At 42.6% G+C, this 26,088-nt stretch overlaps 1 protein-coding gene across 3 annotated transcripts in view; it reads right to left on the reverse strand.

The window, feature by feature from the left end:
• Nucleotides 1-26,088, reverse strand: part of epb41l4a (erythrocyte membrane protein band 4.1 like 4A) — a 349,865-nt gene that overhangs the window by 211,948 nt on the left and 111,829 nt on the right. For all 3 annotated transcript variants that reach the window (XM_078566243.1, XM_078566249.1, XM_078566257.1), the window contains exons 3-4: nt 19,894-19,998; nt 5,151-5,202 (exon numbers count right to left, since the gene is read on the reverse strand). In XM_078566243.1, the coding sequence (XP_078422369.1) occupies nt 5,151-5,202; nt 19,894-19,998 (157 nt within the window). The remainder of the gene's footprint in view (nt 1-5,150; nt 5,203-19,893; nt 19,999-26,088) is intronic.

A 26,088-nucleotide genomic window follows, 5' to 3' on the forward strand; every position in this document is an offset into this window, starting at 1 on the left:
TAATAATGGAAAATAAGGAAATGGCAGAAGTGTTGAGCAAATATTTTGTGGCTGTCTTTACTGTAGAAGACACAAATAACATCCCAGAAATACTTGTAAATTAAGATGTGAAAGGGAAGGTAGAACTTAAAACAATTATATTCGCCAGGGAAACAGTACAGAGTAAACTATTAGAACTAAAGACTGACAAGTCCCCAGACCTGATGGCCTGCATCGTGGACTGAGAAAACATAGTAATTAGCTCAGGAATCAACAAAATAAATGACACTTGAGGAATAAGCCTGTAAATACAAATTAACAGGTTTGTGACTCAACATAGATTACAAGGCTGTAGGCAAAGGCAAGATGAAAATAGTTTGTATGCTTTACCCAGACAACCATTACACTTGTTGAAACACCTTCGACACAGAGAAAACATTATTTGATTGACAGCTCAGGCTCTCTGATCTCTGCAGCCAATTTCACAATGTTTATTTACATAAGGTTAAGCGGTTTCAAGGGCTTGTGACTTTTGTTATCTTCTGGGTGAAATGACTTTTTAAACATAATAGCAAGTTATGAATGAATTACTTTTTAAAAGTTTATTTTTAAATATCCTACTTTCACTATAGGTTCTATGCAATGTAGAGTGGGTCAATAGGCATGGAAGTGCCATAGCTTGGCAGTGGAGGTATGAGGGGTCATAGAGGTTCGGTGGAAAGACAGAACTCAGCACGGGGGGCAAGCGGAAGACCTTTTGAACTTGCCTATTGAAAGGTCCCATCATGCAGACGAAGGCTCACGACTCCTGAGGGGACCGTGAATCATCACTTTTTAAAAACCTGGCCTGATTTCTTGAGAATTGCGGAGGAGTAGGACATTCCTATCTCTACAATGGAACTGGCCAGGTAGGGAATGCCAGGTGTGGCCTTTTGACAGGAATCAGCTAGTACCTTTTAAAGGCACTCCCGAAGATCAGACAGCCAGGGATTGGGTTGGGAATCCCGGAATCTGGACCTGCCCGCCATTGTTAAGGGCTCCTGAATCATCTTGGTGAAAATCCAGGCCATTGCCTCAGGCACATTGGTGCTAGCCATTCCCGTAAGCACCTTACATTCAGGAGTGTGTTCTATACCTAATGATATGACAGCATAACTCAGGGAAAGGGGTGGAGGTGGTGTAATAATTGGACTCCATATCATGCCTTTTTGCTTCTCCATCTTTCTGAGGGTAGATTGAATCACTTTACATAAGAGCATAAGAAATAGGAGCAGGAAGAGGGCATTTGGCCCTTCAACCCTGCTCTCTCATTCACAAGATTATAGCTAATATTCCACCTTGCCACATTATCCCCATATATCTAAATTCCCTTAGTGTCCAAGAATGTGTCAATATCTGACATGAATATACTCAATGACTGCCTATTTAACTTATGTATCATATCTAATGGATGCTTCTTAACAAACTACCTTAAAATCACGTATGAATTCGCGACTGCCTATTTTAGGCAATTTGTAACTCCCAAACCCTAAATCTTACCAATATCCTCGAATATCACCTTATCAAATGCTTTTTGAAAATCCAAATACACTACATCCACTGGTTCCCCTTTATTCTTCCCAGTTGCATCTTCAAAATGCCAACCGATTTATCAAACTGATTTCCCTTTCACAAATCCATGTTGACTCTATTTTATCATATTATGATTTTCTAAGCAACCCGTTACCAAGTCCCTAATAATAGATACTAGAATTTTGCTTAGGATTGATGTTAGGCTAACTGGCCTATAGTTCCCCTTTCTCTCTTCTTCCTTTCTTAAATAGTGGAGTTATGCTTGCCCTTTACCAATCCTTGGGAATTGTTGGAGAATCTAAGAAATTCTGGAAGATCAAATCTAAAGCATCCACTATCTCTGCAGCTACTTCATTTAAAACCCTAGGATGCAGATCCAGGGGATTTGACACCACCCAGTTCAATTAATTTCTGCAGTACTATTTCATTATTTACACTGGTTTCTTTTAAATTCCTCATTCTCACTAGCTGCTTGGTTCCCCATTATTTCTGGAATTTTTTTTGTGTCTTGGAACATGAAGATGGATACAGAGTAATTATAGACTGAATCATAGAATAGTTACAGCACAGTAGGTGGCCATTCAGCTCACTGTGTCTGTGCTGGTTTGCTAAAGGAGCAGTTAACCTAGTGCCACTCCTAGTGATCTTCTCTCGCTAGCCCTACACATTCTTCCTTTTCAGATATTAATCCTATTCCCTCTTGAATGCCTCAGTTGAACCAGCCTCCACCATGTTCTCAGACAGTGCATTCCAGATCCTAAGATTCACTCACTGTGAAAAAGTTTTTCACAGTTTAGAAAAGCTCAATGCAATCAAACAGAGTCAACATGGTTTTGTGAAAGGGAAACCATGTTTGACAAATTTGCTAGAGTTCTTTGGGGATATAACAAGCAGAGTTGATAAAGGGGAACTGGTAGATGTAGCGTACTTGGATTTCCAGAAGGCATTCGATAAGGTGCCACATAAAAGGTTATTGCACAAGATAGGAGCTCACAGTATTGGGGGTAATGTATTAGCATGGGTTGAGGATTGGTTAACACACAGAAAACAGAGAGTCGGGGTTAATGGGTCTTTTTCAGATTGGTAAGACATAACTAGTGGAGTGCCACAAGGATCAGTCCTAGGACCTCAATTATTTACTATCTATATTAATGACTTGGAGGAGAGGGCAGAGTGCAATGTATCCTAATTTGCTGATGATACAAAAATAGGTGGGAGGGCAAGTTGTGGTGAGGACATAAGAAATCTGCAAGGGGATATAGATAGGTTGAGTGAGTGGGCAAAAACTTGGCAGATGGAGTTTAATGTAGATCAGTGTGAAGTCATGCACTTTGGTAGGAAGAATCAAAAGGCAGACTATTATTTAAATGGGGAGACCAGAGCGGGGACAGGCCGATTACTATTACTGGTTGACCCCAGAATTCCGGTTAATATAGAAAATTCCAGTTGGGAGAATGCCAGATAACAGAAATTTCACAGTGCTGTTCATTCTGTTCATAGTGATGGTCATACAGTGAATTGTAGTTTTAGGCTATTTTCAGAAAAGCAGAGTAGAATACATTCTACAGAGACTCTAAATGAGTGAAGCCCAACATTGCTCGTTTAAAGTGAGACTGAGATTCGAAGCATGTGGAAAGTTGACCAGAGGAAAGAATGAGAGAATATTAGGATTTAATGACTACTTAAGCTATAAGTCTTCAGCATCAAAAATATCTATGCGATGAATTTCGAACTGGCCAGGGATGCAATATGAATTTCAATGAAACTGAATTTTAGATAACCGATGATCAACATGATACTGCCCAAGTCAAATCTCGCCACCTTAAAGATGTCTAAGACACTTCATGGGTCAAACAAAGCAAATCCAGGAAAATACTTGTAGGTAATCAGGACAAGAAAGCATAGATTCTGGTCTGCAAAGAACACATATCAGCAAGTATTTTGTTCATACAGAGGGTGGATGGGTTGTCAAGAGGGAAAATTGAGTCCAGGGCAGAAATTCATTGAAGAAGCACATAGGTGCTGTAATGAAAAGATATGAGGGTTGGTTTTGTGGAAGGATCAAATCAAATGCCCTGAAAGGATTTTCTCATCCAATCCCGCCTTGATTGCCATCAATTTTACCCACATTAACCATGATACAACATCAAATATCCTGTCATGTTTCAGACTCTTTTGACTTTTTCCACCAAAAGGACTTGGAAAAAGACTCACTCTCAGTGTTGTGTATTCATGCAACTTAAAAAAGCCAAGGTCTGAAGAGGTAGTTAAGATGCGAATTAGTTAGTGCTGCTATTGTTACTGTATAGAACATAAGTAATAATCAATTTGTCAGGCGATGGAAAAGCACTTTACTCCCTACGACTTTGGCAGTCTTTGATGATGGGAGATGAAGGGAGCAAGGCATAGAGGTTGGAAATTTTGGAAAAAGGAAGAAGGTCAGGTTTATTAAAGAGAAAATGTTGAGGCTTTTCCTTGAGGTAAAGTGGTTAGAAATGCTGAAGGATGGTTAAAAACCTTGTTTAGGTCAATCAGGATATCCCATTTACATGGAGTAGTTCAGCATGTTCTTTATTTTGTCTTACTACAGATAAATTGCACACATTAAATTAAGTGAGCTTGATCAGAATGGAGGTTCTATAAGTTTGCCTTACTGTGAAAGACAGCAGATTAATAATTCACATCTGGTCTCATTTAATTCACGTGCTTGCTGAGCCAACATTGAAGCCATACACTAAGATAAAAGCAAAATACTGTGGATGCTGGAAATCTGATGAAGAGTCATACGGACTCAAAACGTTAGCTGTATTCCTCTCCGCAGATGCTGTCAGGCCTGCTGAGCTTTTCCAGCTATTTTTGTTGTTGTTGTTGAAGTCATACATACTATTGTCACCACCTAATTTACAAATAGGAATAAAGCATATTCTGGCAACTCGCACAAAAGGTGTTTAGAGTGCTTATGAAAAACAGACTTGCATTTATGTAGCACCTTTCACAACATCAGAATATCCTAAAACACTCTACAGCCAATGAAGTACTTTTGAAGTGCAGTCACTGTTGTCATGTGGAAAATACAGAAACCAATTTACGTACAAGCAAACTCCCACAAACAACAAGGTGATAAAGACCTGCTGATCTGTTTCTATGCTGTTGATTGAGGGGTAAATACTGGCCAGAGCTCCCCTGACGTTCATCAAAATAATCTTTTGGGATCTTTTACGTCCACCTGCCAGAACAGAATGGGCCGCAGTTTAATGTCTGATCCAGAAACTCATGCCACTGATTCTGAGATTTATGGTAGGCCCAAATATGTAACATTCACAGTGAAGTAATTTGAATGGCTCAGGTCAATAAACTAATTTGTCATAAAAAGTTTGCCAGAAGACTGATGTGTTATTTTTCACATTTCATTGAGCCCTCAACATATCAGTTCATTTATGTGAGGATAAAAGTCAAAATGATCTGCATTATTTTGGTCATGTGGTGCAAGGAGGCTCAGAAATACACAAAGGCAGCAGTCCCTAAGCTGTCCATCATGTTTGACTGGCACTGTAAAGGAGCAAACGTATGTTCCGAGAATTGATTGAAGCATTACTCACTGTTTATGAGGTCCTTGTGTTCTGCAAGGGTTTTTGTGGGATCCAGCCAGTACTGTGTAAAATAAACAGTTGCTGTTAGAACAAATCAGTTGTGTCTCATTTAGATGGATTCATTCAGCAATTCAACTCCCATTGTCAGCATTATCATATACTCTGATTTATTTAGATTTGAAATATATATTAGATTCACATATAAATAGATTCAAGGTCTTTATTGGCAGGGTGTGTAATTAACTAATTTTTTCCTTCTTCTCCTTTCTCAGGTTTCCCCACACTATCCTGATAGAGCAAGTGGACAAAAATCCTCTTTCACCCCATTTTTAAAACAATAGAGTCCTTCTCTCTTCAACAAGAACCTATATTTATATAGCTTCTTTAAGGTATTAAAATGTAAAATGCTTCACTGAGGCATTATAACACAAAATATAACACTGAGCCACATAAGAAGATATTAGGGCATGTGACCAAAGCCTGGTCCAAGAAGTAGGTTTTAAGGAGCATCTTAAAGGATGAAAGCCAGGTAAAGAGACAGGAAGGTTTATGGAATGAATTCCAGTGCTTAGTTCCCAGCTGCTGAAGGCAGGTCCACCAATGGTGGAGTGATTAAAATTGGGGCTTTAGTCACAGGAGCACAGAAATCTCAGAGGATTGTGGGCTGGAGGAAATTACAGAGATGGGGATCAGTGAGGCCAGGGAGGGATTTGAAAATAAGGATGAGAATTTTAAAATCAAGGCGTTACTTAACCAGGTGCCAACATAGATTAGTGTTACAACCAGGTGAGAAGGGGTGAACTGGCTCTCCTGTATTCTTCCTCGGATGGTCACAACAAAGGCTTAAATTTATTTTTTCGTGAGGATATGCCTTTTCCAAATTAGAATGTATTTAACTATTGTTACGGTACCAGCTGATGTTCATACAGGACAAGTCAGATCACAGAGTGAAACCTGGCTTGATAGATGCTAACTTTATTTTTTTAAGAAATCATGGAGCTTAGTTGCTGAACAAATTCACAGGAGTCTGCTGATGAATTTGAAACAAAAAGAATAAAATATTTATTAAACAAGAAAAATGAACTTTATTGCACCGAACAAAAAGGTTGTAAAGATCTCAATACAAACATAAGAAAATGATTCAAATATTCATGATTCCTCCACCCAAGCTATCTCTTTACAGACACATATAAATTCAGAAAGATGAAGCAATTCCCCATATCAATGTTATACATTCATATTCAGAGTAAGTATACAGTACATGTGAACCAACTGGCGAACTGTGGCCAGGCACACCACACTCCAAAGTAAATGACAGATGCGATTAAATCAGGTTCTATGAATTTTTCAACAACTCACCCAGACATTTGTTACACTGTGAGCCAACCAGTCTCACTGAAACTCTGTCTTTCTCACAAGGGCTGTCAATCTTCACATTCAAAGAACTCGCCTTGGAATTCTCTCCAAACATCGCTCCCACTTGGACGGCTTCAACAAGGATCCACCTCCAGGGTTTCAATGTCGCCTTCTGAGATTTCTTTCCTTTGGACCTCCACGTTCACTCAAGCCCTTCCAAGCACACTTTCAGATCTTTGGCCATGTCAAGCAGAACCCAACTGCTCCAAAAGGCCCAGAGTAAGGAGTCACCAACCTTCAGCTGCCTCCTCAGATCTCCAAGGCTTCTCTCAAGCCACTTTGCTTCAACTCTGCTCCCTAAAGCTCTGTCATTCATTCGGAGTCTAATTCTCTGCTGCTTTCTTCCAACTTTACTTAACAGGGTCAGTTTCTGATCTCTGTCCTTGTCCCATACCTGAGACTGTCTTCTGGGACCTATTTCTGCCCCACTCCCTGGTTTGGGACCTTCTTCTTGGTTTGGGACCTTCTCCCTGTCACCCACCATGTGTCCTGTTCCCTGGGACACCTTCTCTGCAATGGCGTTCCTCTTCAGGTCACCTGACATGCATCTTCGCCCTTTTTCACTTTTCTTTTACTTTTGCGTATGTGCACATGGCCAGTTTCCAGCCTGAAGACATGAAAGACACCAACTGCGCATGTGCGTTACTTTCCTGGTCGGTGCATGCAGTAAATCAATGAACTGCGCATGTGCAGCCATCTTCCAGCTGGCGCATGAGTAGGAAGCCCGAGGCCCACTGACAGCTGTAGCTCCTGCCCTCCGAACTCCGATTGCAGATTAAGGTAAGTATTGGAATTCATCAGACTATTTAAGCTGTGAGTCATAAGAAGCCTATTAAACAGGGTTTTCGTGAGTCAAAAAAAGAGCACACACGCACACTCACGCATGCACGCACACATGCACACACCATAAATAAGGACAGGTAGAGTCCAATAAGCAAAAGGTAAAAGAGTGAACGGTTACATGTCCTTTGATTGTCCTTGAGGAGTAGATTTTAAATGCTGCGGCCGATTTAGATTAGCTGGTTTTTCGGATGTGGTCAGGTGTAGACTTTGCCATTATTATGAGATCTGGGTTCACTGGTAGGCTTCTGGTAGAGTTGGCTTCTCAATCGGGTGACACTCTTATCCCAAGAGAGAGAGGAAGAGATTGCAACTTTCAGCCTGTTCCTCAAGACTTCCTTGACACTGCCTGTGTCACTTGCAATCTCTCTCAAGTGGCTGGGCAGCCTTGCCATGAAATATTTCATCTATTGTGTGTTTCCAAGAGATTTTGGGTGTGTCTGTCTGTGGCAGACATCATTTCAATATCCCCGGTACTTTTCATTTTTAATGTCTCTTTCTTAAAGAGTTACGAGTTTTGATGGGTGTCTGGATTATAGGAAATGTCTCTCTCTTCACACTCCCTGAAGTTGATTTGTTTGTTTTTCACCTTCACCTTGGAACGTGCCCTTGCTTTTTTTAAAGCATTTTTGAGAGCGGGGCCAGAGAATTTAAAAAGCGCGAGAAGGGGTGAGACTGAGAGCGGGGCTGGAGAGTTAAAAGGGCGCAAGAAGGGGCAAGATTGAGAGCAGAGTCACAAAGTTAAAAGAGGGTGAGAAAGGGCAAGACTGAGTGCAGAGCCAAAGAATTAAAAGAGCCCGAGAAGAAGCGAGACTGAGACTGGAGTTGGGAGTTAAAAGAGCGCGAGAAGGGGCAAGACTGAGATAAACACAGTAAATTCTAGTATACATAGGAATTATTCTAAATTAAGATAATAATTAAAATAAATTAGTAAATACTGTAGTAAATGCTTTATATAAAGTATAAGGTATGTCAGTGCAGTTTGGCCATGTGGAATGTGCATCTTGCGGAATATGGGAAGTCGTGCAGGCATGAAGTGCCCTCGATGACTACAGCTGCAAGAAGTGTCACTGGCTACAGAAACTTGAGCGGCGGCTGGAGTCACTATGGTGCATCCCTAGTGCATGGCTACAGGGCATTCTTTTTGGGGAGGGTGAACAGCCAGAGGTCGTGGTCCACATGGGGACCAATGACACAGGTAGGAAAAGGGATGAGGTCCTGAAAGCAGGTTTTAGGGAGTTAAGAAGGGAATTAAAAAGCAGGAGCTCAAGAGCAATGATCGCAGGATTACTCCCAGTGCCACATGATACTGAACAAAAGAATAGGAAGATTGAGCAGTTCAACACGTGGCAGGGAAGGGAGGGCTTTAGGTTTCTGAGGCATTGGTATCGGTTCTGGGAGAGGTGGGACCTGTACAAGAAGGACGGGTTACACCTTAAAAGGACTGGGGTGGGGTTTGCTAGTGCTGTTGGGGAGGGTTTAAACCTGATTGGCAGGGGGATGGGAATCTGGGGGAGGGGGCGGAAATTCAGAGTGCAGAGGAGAAAAACTGGCAGTGGGAAGTAGTGAATTATCAACTGATAACAAGGATATATCAGAGAGTTGCATCAAATAGATAGAATTAGAGTAGCAACAGTAAGTCATTAGATGGGGTCAGAATAAGGAGGAAAGTAAAAATGCCAAAATCAGGGCTAACGTGCATGTATGTGAACGCACAGAGCGTGATTAATAAGATTGATGAACTGCAGGCACAAGTTGACAAATGGAACTTTGATATTATTGCTATAACAGAGGCCTGGCTCAAAGAAGGGCAGGACTGGGCACTAAATATTACTGGGTACAAGGTGTTTAGGAGAGACAGGAAAAGAAGAAAAGGCAGGGGGAGTGACAATATTGGTTAAAGATGGCATTACGGTACTGAAGAGAGAGGATGTTCCAGAGGGGTCAAGGACAGAATCTCTCTGTCTAGAGGTAAGGAATGAGGAAGGTGCAATAACATTGATTGGTATAGTATAAAGACCACAAACCAGTGGAAGGGATGTGCAAAAACAAATTTGCAAAGAAATTATGGAGAGGTACAAGAGTTATAGAGTAATCATAATGGGGGGCTTCAATTATCCAAACATAGACTGGGTTAGGAATAGTACAAAAGGACAAGAGGGGCAAGAGTTCCTGGAACATGTTCAAGATAATTTTCTACAGCAGTATGTTTCCAGTCCAATGAGAGGACATGCACTTTTGGACCTGGTTCTGGGGAATGAGTTGGCCCAAGTGGATCAAATATCAATGGGAGAGCCGCTAGGGAACAGTGACCCTATCATAAGGTTTGGGTTAATCATGGAAAAGGACAGAGAACAACCCAGAGCAGGGATAATTAATTGAGGGAAAGCCAACTTCAATGGGATGAGAATGCGTTTGGTCTCTCCAATGTAGAGGAGACCGCATTGGGAGCAGCGAATGCAGTCGACTAAATTGAGGGAAGTGCAAGTGAAGTGCTGCTTCACTTGAAAGGAGTGTTTGGGCCCTTGGACAGTGAGTATGGGGGAAGGAAAGGAGCAGGTGTTGCACCTTCTGCAGTTGCAGGATTTTAGGATGGCTGGAACCTATCTAATTGACTCCCATTGTAAAGCATGTTCGTCGTTCACGATTTTGTCATTTCCGAGGTTTTGCAGGAGTGTAATCCCTGCGAACTTTACTGTATCTTAAATGAAAGGGGCAGAGGAGTGTGAGGTGATTCATTTTGGCAGGAAAGATATGGAGAGACAGTATAAACAGAGAGCCTCTAAAGGAAGTGCAGGAAGAAAGGGACCTCGGTGTACACGCACATAGGTCATTGAAGATGGCAGGAAATATTGCGAGTGCAGTCAATAAAGCAAATAGCATCTTAGGCTTTATTAATAGGGGTATTGAGTAGAAGAATAAGGAGGTCACGTTGAAGTTGTATAAGACACTAGTTAGGCCTCATCTGGAATACTGCGTCCAGTTCTAGGTGCCATATTTGAGGAAGGATGTGAAGCCACTGGAGGGAGTACAGATGAGATTTACTCAAATGATTCCAGGGATGAAGAACTGTAGCTATGATAGATTGGAGAGGTTGGGTCTGTTTTCCACAGAGAAAAGAAGGCTGAGAGGAGACTTGATGAAGGTTTTCAAGATCCTGAGGGGTATGGACAGGGTAAATAGTGAGAAACTGTCCCCACTCGAAAGAATATCAAGAACTAGAGGGCACAAATTCAAACTAATTGGCAAAAGGAGTAAATGTGACGTGACGAAAAAGTTTTTCACCCAAAGGGTGATTGGTAGCGGAGGCAAGTTCAGTCAAGGTATTCAAAAGGGAATTGGATTGCTACCTGAAAAGAGAGAATGTGCAAGGTTACAGGGACCAGGCAGAGGAGTAGGGCTTGGTGGAATGCTTTCAGAGAACCAGTGCAGACTTGATGGGCTGAATGGCTTCTTTTTGCACTGTAAAGATTCTGTGATACAGTTTGTTCTGCCTCACTGTCCAGTCAGTTGAAAGTCGAAAAATCATATTTTCAAAAATAAAAGGGCATTGCCCCATAACATCTCCCTAGCACAAAAAAAAGAGATTCACTATCATTTCATTACAAGGTATAAAAATACAAAACAAAAAATACACATTCACTTCCTTTCACTCTCTTAGCCTTGGCCTGGATTATCCCATCAGTTCAATCTGGGTCTCTGGACAGGGTGTCTGCAATCACATTCAATTTCCCTGCAATGTGGATGTTTTTAAGATGATATGGTTGGTGGAACAAACTCCAACAGAATAACCTTGCATTCTGAGTTTTGAATTTTCCACAAAGGTCAAAGGGTTGTGATCGTTATAGACTGTGGATCTCTCTATATAGATTTCAGTCATATATCTCAAAGTGTTTAAGAGCCACTAATAAACCTAGAGTTTCTTTTTCTACTGTGGAATGCCATTCTGATGTTTGTTCAGTTTTTTGGAGAAATACCCAAGTGGTCTCTCCATTCCTGATTCATCCTCCTGGAGGAGGACAGCCCCTACCCCGAGGTCACTAGCATCGATGGCTACTTTAAATGCCTGGTTGGAGTCTGGAGCTGCTAGCACTGGTTTGTTTATTAAAATGGCTTTCAGGTTCTTGAAAGCTGTCTGGCTTTTCTCAGTCCATACTACTTTTGCTTTTTTCTGCAGTAGGTCTGTCAGCAGGGCAGCTACAGTGCTGAGGTGGGAGGCGAACTTGCTTTGGATTTTGGAACTCTGGAACTTACACATTTCTAAAAATCTCATGATTTCCCATTATGTTGTGGGAATGGGAAACTGTACAACTGCGTGTACCTTTGGGCAGTACTTGTCCTTGGCCCACCACATATCCTAGGTAGGTCACCTGAGCCTTAGCAAGCTCATTTGTTGAGAGATTGACCATGAGGTCAGCTGACTGTAATTTCCGGTTGCTCTAAGTGAATTTCCCAGATATCACTGTACACTAGGAGATTGTCTAGGTACACTACACAATTGGATAATTACCACTATCTGGCTCATCAGTCTTTGAAGGTGGCTGGGGCATTTCTGAGTCTTAAGTGGCATAACTCAACTCTGGTATAACCCATCCAGAGTCACAAGGATAGAGATTTCCTTTGAGCGGTCAAGGGAAGCCGCCAGTATGCCTTGATAAAATCTACCTTTGTAAAGTAGACTGCGTTACCTACCTATCTATGCAGCGAGGGCAGGCATCAATGATGAAACTCAGCATCACCTCCAGTTTGCCAGTGCAGCCTTTGGCCAACTGAGGAAAAGTATGTTTGATGACAAAGACCTGAAAGCTGGCACCAAGCTTATTGTCTACAGGGCTGCAGTGCTACCTGCCTTCCTGTATGTGCCAGAGACATGGACAACCTTGAATTCTTGGATAAATATCACCAGCGATGCCTCTGCTTTTAAGCAGCGTCTTAATGAAGGAGATAAAAATGAAGATGTGCAGAGATTTGGGGAGTGAATTCCAGAGCTTAGGACATAAATAGTAAAAGGAGTGGTAACCAGTGGTGGGTGGAAGGAAATGTGGATGCACATGAAGTATGCAAAGCAGGAAATTGAATCCGCTGCCTGTACTAGGTTAGCTTTTCTGAGCCAGGGCAAAAGGGAGGTGGTGATGTAGTGGTGTTATCACTAGACTGGTATTCCAGAGACCCAGGATAATGTTCTGGTGCCTGGGTTCAAATCCCACCACGGCGGATAATGAAATTTGAATTTAATTGCTAGGCAAGGGAATCAAAGGTTATCGGGGTTAGATGGGAATGTGGAAATCGAAACATAAGATGATCAGCCATGATCTTATCGAATGGCGGAGCAGGCTCGAGGGGCTGAATGGTCTACTCCTGTTCCTACTTCTTATGTTCCGCAAAATCCAGCAAAAGCAGGATAGACGCTGTAATATCAGTGTCCCCTCTTAGTCCAAAATTCCCAGTATCAAGGCACTGGTTATGGCTAATTAGCTACGTTGGGCAGGCCACATCATCCGCATACCAGACACAAGACTCCCAAATCAAGTTCTCTACTCCCGGCTCCATCACAGCATGCAGCTAGCAGGAGGGCAGAGGTAACGTTTCAGGGATGTCCTCAAAGCCTCTCTGAAAAAATGCATCAGCCCCACTGGTATGTGGAATCTCTTGCTTGAGACCATTCATGAAGGTGGCAACCATTTTAAACAGGCCAAGAGCAAACAGCGGAAGGAGCATAACAAAATTGGAGCATCCCACTCCCCCAACTCATCAAACACTACCTGCCCCACCTGTGGCAAAGGGTGCGGATCCAGCATTGGACTTTTTAGTCACCTCAGGACCCACAGTCCCGGAGTGGAAGCAAGTCATCCTCAGTCCCAAGGGATGGGAGGAAGAAGCAGAAAGGAAACAGAAGTGGAAGCAGTAGAAGGGGAGGAAGAGTAAGAAGCAGAGGAAGAGGAGGAAGAGCAGGAAGAGGAGGAAGAGGAGGAAGCAGAAGAAGAGAAAGAAGCAGAAGAAGAGAAAGAATAAGAGGAAGAAAAGAAGAAGAGGGAGATGAAGAGGAAGACGACAAAGAGGAAGAAGAAATCTATGCAATCTTCCAGGCAGGGAATTGAGTAGGAGTCAGTAGAGCCTTGTGGAGTCTTCCAGTTTGGGGAGCTCGAGCTCCTGCTGCCAGGCTCCATTAATTGGTGCTCCAGCATGTAGTTCATCTCTTCCTGAACCTGAGCTAGCTTATCTGGACCTAGACCGTAGGGATATTGCCTATGGGTGGGGCATCTCCCACATCCACATCATGTAGAGCTAAAGTGGCACAGCCTGGCTTGTCTCTACAGATGTTTTTAGCTGCATGCTTGCCAGGACTCCTCATCGCTCTGCATTTAGGCGGGTAAATAAAGTGCCAATTTCACTAGCATTTTGTGTTTCCCAGCCAGACGTTAGGGGGTTCAACGTGGGTGTCACCCACATCTCCCTCTAATTCATCCTCACTGTTCCTCACATCTTCCAGGTGTTGTTTTTGGACAGATTGTTACTTGCTTGTCCCCTTCTCGGCTGAGATGTTGTTTTATCATGTTGACTTGACACAGCCTTTGCTTTTTCTTGCGGCCTGGGATGTCAAATAGATAGTTTATGTCCCCAAGTTTCTTTGCTATTCTGGGCTTCTAGGGGTTCACTCAGTACTGGTAGGAGCACTAGCACATAGTCCCCTGATAAAAAGGTTCAGGCCCTGGCATGTTTGTCTGCCTGTTTTTTCATAGCTGTTTGGAAGATTTATAAACGTTCTCAAGCCACATCACAGGCTCTGGTGAGTCGCATGGGAACTTCCTCCTTCTGTTCTTAAAATTTCTCCTTGATTAGTTAGAGGACCTCTCACTTGTTGTCCGTGAACCAAATCAAACAAAGTAAAACCGGTGGATTCATTGGGTGAGTCTCTAGTAGTGAGCAGAAGAAAGCCTGGTCCTTTATCCCAGTCATGGGGCTACTCGTGGCAGCATGCCTTGATCATTGTCATTGTTCTTGTGGCATCATTCTATTGCCCCCTGCAACTGCGGATGATACGGTGAGGACTTCAGCTGTGTCGTGCCCAGGTTACCCACGACTTCCTGGAGTATTTGGGACATGAGATTTGAGCCCTAGTCCGACCAGATCTTGGTGGGCAGTCCATGCCAGGCAAAAAATTGTGTTGATTCCGCCAATATTTTAGCAGATATGGTTCTCAGGGAAACGGCCTCTGGGAAGTGGGTAGCCACATCCATGATGGTAAGCATATACTGGTGGCCTCCTTTTGTTTTGGGCAGGGTAGGATTTGGGGGATTGGGGTCACACCCCAATTGGGGTCCACTCACGCAGTCCACCAGCACTTTGCTCATCCCCCACCTCCCCGCCCTCCCACCAACCTCAGACTTCCCCTGGACTTCCAAAACCTGGCACCCCCCCACCCCGGACACGTACATGACCCTCCAAATCCCCCGGACACGCACACTACCCCCACAACCCCCGGACACGCACATTACCCCCACAACCCCAGGACACGTACACCCACACCCCCACCCAGACACACACACGTGCCCCGCCTCCCAGACACACACACACCATTCCCCTACCCCTGCAACCCCCAACCCACACAAACCCTCCTCCAACCCACACACACACACACACACACACCCTCCAACCCAAACCACACCTCCCCACCACCCTCACGCCAAACCACACAACCACACCCCCCCAACCCCGGACATACACACCCCCATGCCCCCAAACCCCAGGCACACACATCCTCCCTGGACGCCCCCTCACCACCATGGGCCATCCCAGGCACCCCCAATCCCCCAAATCCTACCTACTTACCTTAGACACTTACCTTCCCCTGGCCTGTCAATTTCCCCGGCTCTTTAAACTTTCCTGCTTTATGGCAGCTTGTACTGTAAAAAGGGGGGCATGGCCTCCTTGAATATGTTGGATCTAGACTTCGCTGGGGCCTGTGGGGAGTCTTTCGATGCAGGCCCAAGCAACTCCGGCGAACAGAAGTGTCAATGTTATTTTCAAGACCAGGTAAGTAGATATTTATTTCTTCTAGTTTCTGCAGGCCAGGACTTTCCGACGCTAGTCAAAGGTTACAGCCCAAGATTGTTCCCAGGTGCACTCAGAATAAGGGGATTAGCATGTACCCTCCTTTAATACCATTTACCGACACCTTGGCACTTACTGCACTTTCTGGTAGAAAGGTCATTGCCTTTTTGTTTGGCTGGCCCCTGCACCCCTCAGTATCACTATAGGCTTACTCGCCTGCTCTGGGGAAATGTAGCCAACTCTTCCTTCTGACACAAAATCCTTATAACACTCGGGGATTTTTTTTACTGTAGTGCATCCATAGGGATTTGCTGCTTCAGGCAGAGCCATGGCCTGGTCTGCTACACTCTCTGTCTGACTCCCATTTTCTGCATGGGGTTTGTGTGCCCCAGCAAATCCCACGGGTTTTTCCCGTAACCTCCAGCAATCAGCACAGAGCTGTCCTGCCTTGTGGCAGTTAACACGCAGGCGTCTTGGCCTCACTCCTCTTCTCAGCACCATCCTTTCTGCCTGAGGAGGGCCTGCTGTGTTTCCAGCCATCCCTTCTCCACCATTGGTGCTCAGTTTCCTATCTCTGCTGCCTTCTATCCTTCTTAGTTGGTTGGGGGTGACTTGGGAACAGTTCCATTTGGGATAAGGGTTTGTGGACAAGCTCATAATCATCAACCCAGGTTGCTGCCTGTCTGGCACCTGTTACTCTGTTTCTCTTTGTGAGTTCTTATCGGGAACACATGGAGGATTTGAATTTCCCGAGGAGAATTATTTCACGAAGGTTTTTGTAAGTGGACTCAATTTTAAGCGCCCGTACCCACCGGTCAAAACTGAGCTGCTTAAGCCATTCAAATTCCAGGTGCGTCTCGTCAGATCATTGCCTGAGGTTATGGAATTTCTGTCGGTATTCTTCCGGCACTAACTGGTACGCATTTGTAATAGCCTTTTTTGCTGCCTCATAGTTTGTTGCACTTTCCTCAGACAAGAGGGAGTAAACTTTGTGAGCTCTTCCTGTCAACTGACTCTGCAGCAGCAGGGACTAGTGTTGGGCTGGTCACTTTATCTCTTTCAAAAGGTTAGCACAGCAGTTAAAGAGGATGCCCACCTCTTCTTCATCAAACTTAGGGATTAAATGGGCAAACTTGAATACCTCACCCTTAAATCTGAGCGAAGGCTGGTTCCCTCAACCCGGGTGTCTTCAATGGATACTTCCTTCTCGGCTCAAGCAGTTTTAATTTAAACTCCCTTTCCTTTTCTCTTTCCTGGAATTCTCTCGCCTTTTTCCATTCCCACCTTTCTCTTTCTTTTTCCCTTTCCTCAAATTCCAGCTCCAATCTTAATTTTTCTGCCGCTAATTTATCTGTTTCAGTGTGCTCAATTTCCATCTCTAGGTGCTACTCCACACATTTTAAAATTTTCATTTTTCTGGCTTTCAGGTGAAACTCTACCTCTACGTGCTTGGCTATACCTTTCAATTCTTCCAAGGACTGTGCCCATAACTTCTTGCCAGTTATCTCATCCTGTTCTTTGAAAGCATTGGCATTGAATATGGACATATTAGCGCTTTAGTATCACAGACCTAAGAAAACATTTTGCAGTTTTAAAAAATTTTTTTGAAGGAAGAGTTTACTTTCCCCACTCCAATTCTTTTGACAGGCTGTGAGAACAATCCTTGACAAGCCCCCAATTTTGTTACAACCAGGTGAGGAGGAGTGAATTGGCCCCCCCTCTATTCAACCTCCTCAGACGGTCACAACAAAGGTTTAAGTTTATTTTTTCACGAGGATATGCCTTTTCCAAATCAGAATGCATGTAACTATTTAAAAGCTGTGAGCAATAAGGAGCCAATCGATCAGGGTTTTTTTGAGTCATAGAAAGAGCAAGTTCATTGACCACTAAACCCAAGAAAAATAATAAAAACACACACACCAGGTATCAGAAATAAGGGGAGTTTGAGTCCTATAGAAAGGAGCAAAAGAATATACTTATACCATATAAAAGAATCAGAGCTTGGATGACATCAAAGAATATAAAGTGTCTTTGACTGTCCTTGAGGTGTAGATTTTAAACACTGCAGCTGATTTAGGTTAGCTGGTTTCTTGGATGTGGTCAGATATAGATATTGAAATTAATACAAGATCTCGGTTCGCTGGTAGGTTTCTGGTAGAGGTGATTTCTCAAACCAGGCGAGGCTCTTATTCCAAAGGAGAGAGAGGGAGGTTTCCTCTGCTGAAGACTTTCTTGATGCCACCTGTGTCACTGGCAATATCCCACAAGTGGTTGGGCAGCCTTGTCTTGAAATACTTCATCCATTGTATATTTCCAAGAGGTTTTGGGTCTGTCTGTGTTTGGCAGCAATTGTTTCAGTATCCAGTACTTTGCATTTTTAATGTCCCTTCCTTAGGCAGTTATGAGTCTTGATGGGTATCTGGGTTATAGGAAATGTCTCTCTCTTCACACTCCCTGAGGGTGATTTGTTTATTTCTCACCTTCAACTTGGAATGTGGCCTTGCATTTCTTTTAAGCAGCTTGCTCTGTCTTGGTTCAAATTGCAAAATTTCCAGTCAGTTGAAAGTCAAAAATCATATTTTCAAAAATAATGGGGCATAGCCTTGTGACATAAGTGAACTCTGAATGATGGGTGAATGGGACTTGGTGCGAGTTAGCAAATGGACAACAGAGCTTGGATGACATCAACTTTATGCAGGATAAAACGTGAGACACTGGCTTGGAGTGCATTAGAATAGTCAAGTCCAGAGGAAACAAAGCCATGGATGATGGTTTCAGCAGCAGATAAGCTGAGGCAGTGACGGAATTGGAAAATGTTACAGAGATGGAAATAAGTGATCTTAGTGCTGTCACAGACATGTGATTGAAAGTCTATTTAGAGGTCTAACATAACACCAATGCTTTGAACAGTCTGATTCAGCCTCTGATATGTTCCAAGGAGAGGGATGGAGTCAGTGGCTAGGAAACAAGAGCTTGTGGTGGGGTCCAAAGACAATGGTTTCAGTGTTCCCAATATTCATAAGAACTTAAGAAACAGGAGCAAGAGTAGAACTTCAATTGGAGGAAATTTCTGCTCATTCATAATTGGATGTCAGGCAAGCAATCTGACAAACTAGAGGCAGTGGAGAAGGGGTTGAGAGAGGTGGTGGTGAGATACAACTGGATCGTCAATGGCAGGTGGAAACTGATACTGTGTTTTTGTTTTCAGATGATGTCACCGAAGGGCAGCAGTCGTGAGAAATAGAAGGGGTCTGAATATATATCCTAGAGGGACTCCAGAGGTAATGGTGTGGGAGCAGGAAGAGGAACCAATGCAGGTGATTCTCTGGTTATGGTTATAAAGGTAAGAATGGAACAAAGAGAGTGCAGTGTTACTCAGTTTGGTTGGCGGCGGAGAAGCTTGGCAGGACAGTGGTGTGAGCAAACATGTCAAAGGATGCAGACAGATTGAGGGGGGTGGGGAAGGAGGGATAGTTTCCCTATGCCAGTCACATGGGATATTATTTGTAACTTTGGTAAGAGTCATTTTGGTAAGGGGCTGAAATCTGTTTGGAGGGATTTAAACATGAAACTCTAGACAGCACCAAGATCTAGGAATCTAGCTAGTGCAAGGCATAGGATACAATCTTTGTAACTGAATGATGAGGCCAGAGGCACCTGATATTGGACGGTGAACCTCAAACCTCATTTCAATGAAGCTGGTGAGCTGCCGCTGAACTAGGTTTGTTGTTGTCATTTCTTAAAAGGTAGTCATCACAAAACACAAAGTAGTATACTAGAAATGGTAACTACTTTTGCTGCATTATAATTTGTAGAAGCAGCACAGACAGAACAAAATGATTATGGTACATAAGCCATAATCAGAGAAATGTTTTCAATGAGTGATGTTTTGTGTTCTTTGATTCAGTGTTGGACTTTAAAATGGTTCTCAATTATCTGAATTTCAATTCAGCTATTTTCTACCACTTTCTTCCAGAGGTGGAAAAATGGCAGAATCTGGCATGTAAAATTTACTACATCCAATGTTAACATTAATGAAATCAGTTGGGAATGTCTGTTTTACTCTGCTCACATTGAACTTATTGCTTCTTATTTTGCTTTTATCCGCTTCTTAGTCCTGCCTTACTACACAAAGAGATGAGGTAATTCATCCAACCAAAGCAAGTAGGTATAAATGACAGTTACATATGGTGATGCAATTTGATGGCAGCACATTATACTGCTTGTGCTACAAAGCCACTATTGTTCTAAAGGTATATTTAAATTATTCAACTGTAACATTTTCTAGTTTAACACATAGATGAAGTGGAAAATTTTACAAAGATGATGCAAATGCTGAAATATTTAATTCTGTTAAAAATTACCATCACTTTTTTATTATAACTTACAGAAGCTCTCTTCCTCGAACCCTCAGCCCCATCTCACCTTTTTTAAAATCACTCACCGTTTGATGACTTCTGTCACAATAACGCAAACCAAAGTAGTCAGTCTCCATAAGGTTTGCATGTCTGAATACGTAGTCCAAGACAATAGACCCCTTGGTAGACTTCTGTAGGAAAAATTTAAAGACACTTTTTCAGAATAAACACCCCCTACTTTGGAGGGCAAAAAGCTATGCATCTAAGAGAATTTGAAGGTTTGACGAAATTGTGAGCATAGGGTTAACAAGCTACGACACCTGACATGACATTAATGTACACACGTGGAATCTGCCAACAACAGGCAGTGCAAACAGAGACATGGCTTTTAATATAATAAAAATCTCTCATCTGTATTCACATCTATTTTCAATAAAAATGTAAATAAGTACATTCATAATGAAAACACTAGGTAAACCTGTTATGCTATATTTACACCCTCTTGCCAGCTGAGTAATGTGATGCCTCAGTTTTGTCTTCAGCTCCTCAGTCTATACCGCCAAAACTTCTAACCAAATCTATTTCTGTACTTCTCAAATTGCCAAATTATTTGCTATTTAACTATAAATAATTTAAAATCAATGTAAGCATATTAGATATCAAATTTGCTATATAAGATATGTGCAACATTGAAAACATTGTAAGTATCTGTTACTCCTGTAGGTGGTGCTGTGACAGCTATATTCTGTGTTAAAGGAGTCACATTTGTTTATCACACTTTTGACATACACAATACCTGCTATTTTACAGTGAGAATATATTCCTGGCTGGTCACTGGGTTCCCATAAATTGCTCTAAATGCTTTTGTTCAGCTGCAAGATTTTCTCAGTAACTGAAATTTGTAACACTCAAATTAAAGGTTTAAACCGAACAAAAAAAAATTACATTTCAAAATAGTATGAACAAATTTGATTTTTCTTTCGTCTTATTTTAAACACTTTCAAAGTTATTACTTGAAAGCCTAGGTTTGGATTTGATACTTTCACCCGGAGATTGTGACATCTTACTATGTGCAGTACACCCACTTTGTCAGAAAGTATCAGTTCTATTCAGGGAGCTATAGTTATGCAATATGCCAGTAGTTTCTGTTCCAAGGCTTTTCAAAATTATGTAATGAGGTGAAAAATTTAAATTCTTTAATCAGGTAAAAATTATAAAGTGACTGCAAAATGCAGCTCCATAGCGCCAGTAGATTCTGTGCTACGGGTGCCTGCATAGATGAAAAATGGCATGTGTGTGTTCCCTTCCACTTGCAGTGTGAGTTGTGCTGAAAGCCACGGTGTTGAGGGCTTTAGTGCAGGCTTTATGGGTGTGTACAGTGTTATGATAATAGTTGATTGTGGGAGCGGGCTCCAGTATTAGATACTATACAGTGCTGTGTACTAGATGTGGGGTCACCTGACCTAGGGGTTGACGGTCAGATAGCACATGTTGAAACCTGTCTTGATAGAATTCAGTGACTACAGATAAGTGTTCATGTTAGGAAAATATGTTATCAATAAAGTTAGCTCAGCTACACTGTCGTTGGTCTGTGTGCATCAATGAAACAAAAAAACAAGACATGGTGTCAGAAGTAAACTAAATGCAAAAAGGAGGGTTCCAAAACCACCGACAGAGCACATTTTGAAGGGCAATCTCGCCGAAAACTGAAGGAGGTTCCAGCAGCGATTCAAGCTGTACCTCACAGTGATGGGCAGTGATAAAAAAGACCCTTGGGTACAGTCTTCCATCTTTCTTAACGTAGCAGGGAAAGACGACCTAGAGGTCTATAACATATTCACATTTGAAAGTGATGAGAAACAAAATGACTTAAAAGAAATAATGGAAAAATTCGAAGCCAGCTGCAGCCCTAAGAAAAACATCACGTATGAAAGATATTGATTTTTTACACGCATGCAAGGCAGTGACAACATTAGTCAGTATGTAACTGAGCTGAGAAAACATGCAAAACCGTGTAAATTTGGAGAGCTTGAAGAATCACTCAAGCAAGATGGTATAATTTGGGGATCGCAAATGACTCTCTGAGGGAACAGCCTTTGAGTAAAGTTATCTCACGCAGGAGAAGGCAATAAATGTCTGCAGAGTGGCAGAGACAACGAAATGCCAGATTAAACAGATGAGAGAAGATGATAAGCTGCGTACAGTCAAGCCGTTAGATGCAGTTAAACAGAAACAGACCCACGAAAGAAAAAATAGACAGTCTGAACATAAAAAGAACAAAACTGCCATTAAAGCATTTAAATGCAGCTAATGCACAACAGAGCATTTACCATGTAGATGTCCACTAAGTACAGAAAGTAGTGTAAGAACTCTGATAAACTAAATCATTTCACTAAGATGTATAAATCGGAGAAAGTGCAGATGATGACAGAGATATTGAAACTGAACTTTTCATTGATGCAGTAACAACAAATTCCAAAGAAGACAAATGGAAGGTTGATTTAATAACTGCCAGCACGATGGTGAATTTCAAGCTTGACACAGGTGCACAAGCAAATGTCATTCTCATAAGCCTGTATCGTAAGATAAGCAAACTAACTAAAACAAAAGTGAAGCTGTCTACTTATACAGGTGAACAAAATTACTGTAGAAGGCAAGTGCATGCTTAAAGTGAACTACAAAGAAATCTCAAATACTTCCATCCATAGAGGTGAAAACTGATGCAAAACCCATTCTTGGAATCAAAGCTTGTGAAAATCTGAAGCTAATCAAGCGAATAATGGCTGTCACCACTATTGACATCCTGAGCGAGAATAAAGATGTGTTCCAGGGGATTGCTGCCTAAAAGGAGAACACACCATCAAGATTGACGCAACAGTGACACCCAAAATACAACCACCCAGGGAAATACCAGTAATGCTGAGAGACCGACTGAAAGCAGAATTGGACAGAATGGAGAAATTTCACATCATCAAGAAAATTGAAGAACTGACAAAGTGGGTTAATCCAATTGTAATTGTAGAAAAATCAGATGGGAATCTGCAAGTCTGTCTGGATCCCAGAGACCTAAACCAGGCAGTACAAAGAGAGCATTACCAGCTGCCCACAGTAGAAGAGATTGTGTGTAAGCTAGCCAATGCTAAATACTATTCAGTTTTGGATGCGAGTTAAGGCTTCTGGCGGGTCAAGCTGGATGAAAGCAGTTCCTATCTCTGTACCTTCAACATACCATACAGCGATATAGGTTTTTACACTTACCTTTAGGTATTAATTCAGCTCTGGAGATGTTCGACAGAACAGTGAAGCTGCTGTTTGAAGGATTAGAGGGTGTGGAAACATATATCAACGATGTGCTGGTCTGGGGAGGCTCATGAGAAGAACACGACCACAGACTGAGGCAGGTGCTGGCCTGATCTAGAGAAAGGAACCTCAAGTTGAAGAAGAAGTAGTGCAAAATAGGTCTTCATAAAATCAGATACGTGGGACATGTGCTGACAAGTGAGGGACTGAAGCCAGACCCAAGTAAAATCGAAGCTGTCGTGATCATGCCACCCCCAGAATGTAAGAAGTCTTGGAGAGGTTTTTGGGAATGGTGACCAATCTTGGGAAATTCATTCCGCACATGTCAGACCTGACAGCACCTCTCAGAGAACTTCTACTAAATGATGTGGAATGGCACTAGGAACAAATTCACCAGGAAGCTTTGACCAGTCTGAAGAGAACACTGACCCAGGCGCCAGTGTTAAAATATCACAATGTCAGTAAGCCAGTCAAGATCTCAGTGGACGCATCAAAGACTGGCCTGCGAGCTGTCCTCTTGCAAAATGAGGCACAAGTGGCATATGCTTCATAGGCAGTGACTGAAACACAGCAGCATTATGCCCAAATACAGAAAGAAATGCTAGCAATTGTATTTGGCCTAGAACGCTTCCACTGGTTTGTCTACGGCAAAGACGTGAAGGTAGAGTCTGATCATAAGCCTTTGGAAGTTATACTTAAAAAGCCCCTGAACTGTGCACCACCAAGAATCCAAAGATTACTAATGCATCTGCAGAAGTACCAGGCCAGAGTTAAATACAAAGCGGGCAAGGAAATGTATATCGCAGACACCCTGTCATGTGCATACGTACTCATCACAGAGGAAGAAGGTAAAGAAACAGAGGCACAGGTTCACATGCTGACAAAGAACTTACCTCTGGCTGTAACCAAACTGGATGAGATAGGGAAGCGACCAAGAACAATGCCACCCTGAGAAAACTGCAGCAGATTGTGCAAACTGGCTGGCTCTCACATTAGAGCAGAGCCCCTTCTGCTGTACAAGAGTACTGGAACTTTTGTGAGGAACCTCACGTAGCAGAAGGAAATGGTGATTGCGTGTGCAATGTGCCAAAAGTACAGTAAATCACAACAAAAAGAACCACTTCAACCACAGTGTTCCAGAGAGGCCCTGGAAGAAAATTGGAGTGGACTTGTTCACATTTGACAATAGTGAGTACCTACTAGCAGTAGATTATTACTCAAAGTTTTTTGAGTCTGTGCAGCTGAGAAATGATAGAGCATCACTGTAATGACCCATTTAAAATCAATTTTTGTTCACCACAGCACACCTGAAGTGCTCATCTCAGATAACACAGGTCCACAATTCTCAGGCACTGAGTTTCGCAAATTTGCACAGGGCTGGGAGTTTTGCCACATTACATCAAGTCCCAAATATCCACAATCCAATGGAATGGTGGAACATACCGTGCAGACATTAAAACACTTGTGGAATCGTGGAACATACTGTGCAGACCTTAACACTCCTGTTGAAGATGGCAAAGGTGGATGGAAGAGACCCCTACATGACTCTGCTGGATTTCAGGAATACCCCATTAAAGGGTATTGGATCATCTCCAGCACAGTTCCTGATGGGGAGAAGACTAAGAAATAAGCTTTCAACTGCACCCCAACTGTTATTTCCACAGCCAGTGAGCTACAGCTTACAGGACCTGCTCAAACTGAGACAGCAGAAGCAGAAACAGTACTTTGATCGAGGCACCTGACCTCTGCCTGACCTGAACATGGGAGAGACAGTGAGGATTCAGCATGAAGGGATTTGGGATCCTGCTGTTGTCACAGGAATCACGGGAGAACCAATGTCTTACATTGTGCAGACAACAGTACTGGAGAAACCGGAAATTATTATGGAAAACAAATGAAACGCAACCATGCTCTGAAGATCAAAAACCAGAATGCACCTGTGAAGCAACAGATAACGAGAGAAAGCCTGAGAGTCCTGAAAACTATCCAAGGGGTGATAGTGACACAGAGCTGGAGAATGCCCCTTGTCCTTCAAAGTCACCTCTGTCACCATTCAGAATATCCAGTGGAAGAATTGTGAAAAAACCTGAGATACAGAGATGAGTAAAAGACAAAACAGGCTGATCAAAACAGAGTGAGAAAGAATAGATAAGACACTTGAGTTGTATAAAGGTTTGTTTTTTTGAAAAAGGGAAATGTCATGATAATAGTTGATTGTGGTAGTGGACTGCAGTATTAGATACTATACGGTGCACTGTACTAGGTATGGGGTCACCTGACTTGGGAGTTGAAGATCAGATAGCACATGTTGGAACCTGTCTTGATAGAATGCAGTTACTGCAGATGTGTGTTCATGCTCGGAAAATGTGTTCTCAATAAAGTTAGCTCAGCTACAATGTCGACGGCCTGTGTGCATCATTGAAACAAAAAACAAGACATGCAGCAAATATGCAAAGTAGGCAGTTCATGGTGTTAGTTGGCATCTAACTGCTTTAACCCCTGACATGCTATTTTCGACCCTGCAGTTCTAGTAAACGCCCTCTCAAACACATACAGCTGAATATGCATTCAACAGTATGAGGGGTCTCCCACCAGTGCAATTTAAAGACCTCATCATCCAAATTCAAGCTGTTTTTTATTATTCACATGTTCTTATTAAGCAGGTAAAGTACTGGCTGTTGGAGGAGTTTAGAAAATTTTGTCAAGTCTGAAGGGAATGATGCTGGATGCTGGAAAGGCACTGTGCACTTCTGAAAGGCCTCTTGTGTTAATTTGCTCCCAGTCATGGGAGCAATAGTTGCAGTTCGCTTTGGCAGCAGCAACAGAGGAAGATGGAGCCAAGACATCAAAGGAGTCAATCTGTTCGCAGAGGGAGGTGCTGGAGGGTCTCAGCTGGAGGTCTTATCCACGCAGGGTCTTCAGGGAGCAATTCAACCTGTACCTAAGCCAGGAGAAGTGTGATCAGCAGTTGCATTTCACCA

The sequence above is a fragment of the Cetorhinus maximus genome, chromosome 2 (genome assembly GCF_964194155.1).
Source record: "Cetorhinus maximus chromosome 2, sCetMax3.hap1.1, whole genome shotgun sequence".
Taxonomy (NCBI): domain Eukaryota; kingdom Metazoa; phylum Chordata; class Chondrichthyes; order Lamniformes; family Cetorhinidae; genus Cetorhinus; species Cetorhinus maximus.